The 2668-nt window shown below is 40.0% G+C and overlaps 1 protein-coding gene across 1 annotated transcript in view; it reads right to left on the bottom strand.

The window, feature by feature from the left end:
* Positions 1 to 2269, bottom strand: part of LOC123980340 (butyrophilin subfamily 1 member A1-like) — a 7387-nt gene extending 5118 nt beyond the window's left edge. The window contains exons 1-4 of the mRNA XM_046064677.1: positions 2246 to 2269; positions 1747 to 1781; positions 1501 to 1609; positions 1045 to 1386 (exon numbers count right to left, since the gene is read on the bottom strand). Of these exons, the coding sequence (XP_045920633.1) occupies positions 1045 to 1386; positions 1501 to 1600 (442 nt within the window). The 5' untranslated portion in view covers positions 1601 to 1609; positions 1747 to 1781; positions 2246 to 2269. The remainder of the gene's footprint in view (positions 1 to 1044; positions 1387 to 1500; positions 1610 to 1746; positions 1782 to 2245) is intronic.
* Between the last annotated feature and the right edge of the window lie 399 nt (positions 2270 to 2668).

Below are 2668 nucleotides of genomic sequence, written 5' to 3'. Positions count from 1 at the left end.
GATTTTTTACACTGCATTGCAGGCTTATTGTGAAAATAAACCTTTCTCATAGCATTTTTATTTGTTGGTGCAAGCTATTTTTCAGAACATTTTTAAGTGCTTTCAAAAAGTAGTGGCTACATGTCCCCAGCCTAAATGACCAACCTCCCCTACAGGTTGAGCTACTCCATGCTTACCACTTCACCTCCACTCTCCTCCTGCTCTCTCTGTCCCTCGGCCTGTCACTTTATGTCACTCTGTTTCAGAAAACACTTGTGATCAAACATAAATATCACCACAATTCCACACAAATGTTCACTTCAGCACCTCTGATAAAGTGCAGCTCACAGCCACTTTAAAGGGAATGAAGCATCCCGGAGACAGTAAAACAGTAGGCTAGTGTCTCAGAGCGAGGGGGACAGAGACAGCAGGACACAAAGCATCAGGAATATGTGTTGCGGTCAGGTGTCATGTTATTCTCTCACTGCTTTGCGGCGACTGTTTGTGTTAATACACTGACTAGACAACATTTATATTTAAATGTAGGCTACTGATTACAATTTTGCTTGGGACAATTCAGAAGTCGCGGACAAGCTCTGAAGCCGTGAGCCATGCTTTCTCTCTCTCTTGTGCTCTCTCTAAATGCAGGCAGGCTGAGTGACGGTGGGGGGTCACGTTACATGAACTTCAAACAAAATGTAGCAATATTATTGCGAGTAGCCTCCGCTCTTTGAAGAGCTACAAATAATAAGACAGGCTGCATCATGAAGATTATTGCATATTAACATGGAAAATGTTTTTGTTGCTGTTGTTGAGTTACATTCGGGGGTACAGTCAAAACATGACCTGGCGACGCTGATGGTATGAAGAGTCAGTGGACAGTTCTCTCAGTGGAGAGTCTGAGGCCAAAGAGAAGCAAGAGGGAGATAAAGAAAGCGCTATATAACAAATCCTGGACCAGGAACGCCCTGAGAGTATGACACTGTGTGAATCAGAGTTGTCTTAACATTACTTTCACAAATAAAAGTTTAAAATTCACTTTGAAGACAAAATACACCGACATACCTACAACAAGCTGAACAGTTGAGTCTGTTCTCAGTGCTGGGACGAAACATCTGTATCTTCCCGCATCAGATATTTTAACTTTGGAGAGTTTCAGTGAAATGTTTCCTTTCTTCAGTTCATCACTAAACAGTGACGTTCTTCCCTCGTAGGATCCATGTTTTCTACTCTCTAGCTCCACACCGTCACGCCACACAAGGACAAATCTGGGGTCCAGGTCAGGTCTCGCCCACTCCAGAGTCATGCTGAAAGCATCCGTGACAGGGTCCAGGTAACATGGCAAAGTGATGTCCTCACCAACCATTGCCAGTATTGGCTTGGATGGACCAATCACATTAGACTGAGCTGAAAAGAAACAGCATTATGGTGTTTATTTCTGCAGAATACACTTGTTTAGTCCAAAATCAATAGAATAACTTTACATGTAAACATAAACTGTTAGGGATGTGTGTAATTTACCTCTACATGAGTGTATCGTGGCGAGGAGGACGAGAGTGTGGAAATCCAGGACAGTGAAGGCACCAAAGTAAAGGGACTGACTGAGCTTTACATGAAGCATCCTGGAGTTCTGAAAATAGAAATGAAGCCTTATGTCAAGTTTAGGTTAATCCAAGCGTGTAAACGGAAATCCAAGTAGCGTTTTAAACTTTTGTTTTTACCAATAAATGTCTCAAAATGCACTGCCTCTCCTGCATTGTGCCTCACCTTCGTTACGCTGCGGAGTTTAGTTTCGCTTTCATCTGTAACAAAAGTCACGATAAGGTGAACAAAACACGTAGTAGTTTTATACTAAAACTGACATTTATGTTAGTTTTACAGTTTTACATTAATTAAGGCCTTGTTTTAAGCATTGCTTTTCTGTTACTTTCTGAAATTCAGACCGTATCTGACAGTCATTATCATAAATGACTCAGGTGATCCCGATACATTGAATTTAAAATAAATCATCAAAACAACCTGCATGCTCTAACATAACCCGATGCATCCGGGTGAAATATAGACTGATTAAATTATGCTGGTTAAATATTTTCTTTCCTACTTTCCTAATTTTGAAAGAACAGCGGTAAGTTACGCCATTTCAAAGGAGGAAAAACATTTGTGGCACAGAGACCCCATCGTGGTTGAGCCTTTTTCCTAGTCAAAAAACAATATTTTACATGTGATATACAGTAGGCTATACAACATCTTTTAAACGTCTGCATACCTGTTTCTGAAAGTCTCTCGTAGGCGCTTTACGGTCAAAGTCCGTTCACGTTTCAGAGGCCTGATACGGTGAGGGGGGGGGGGCGTTTCGTATTTCACTTTCAGACTGTTGTTAAAATATGTTCTCAACAGATAAGTAAAATATAAGGAAGCAAATGCACTCATATTGTTTGTGTTTAAACTTTAAACTCTTTAAACAGGTAATTGAATGTTTCTGTTTGTGGGGAAACCAAATCAGACACAAATTATTTCTCAAAGCTGAGAATTGTTTTAATGTTTTAAAACATTGCATTTTTGAGGGGATCATATTTTGAATGAAAATATTAAATGTACGGTCTCTTAAAACACTATTGCAAATGGATTATATCAGAATAAACCCCTTGAGAGTTTTTTCAAGACTACCAATTGATCCTGGTCTCAAACT

Source organism: Micropterus dolomieu, linkage group LG12 (assembly GCF_021292245.1).
Source record: "Micropterus dolomieu isolate WLL.071019.BEF.003 ecotype Adirondacks linkage group LG12, ASM2129224v1, whole genome shotgun sequence".
NCBI classification, from domain to species: domain Eukaryota; kingdom Metazoa; phylum Chordata; class Actinopteri; order Centrarchiformes; family Centrarchidae; genus Micropterus; species Micropterus dolomieu.
This window is presented reverse-complemented; position numbering and strand designations above follow the sequence as displayed.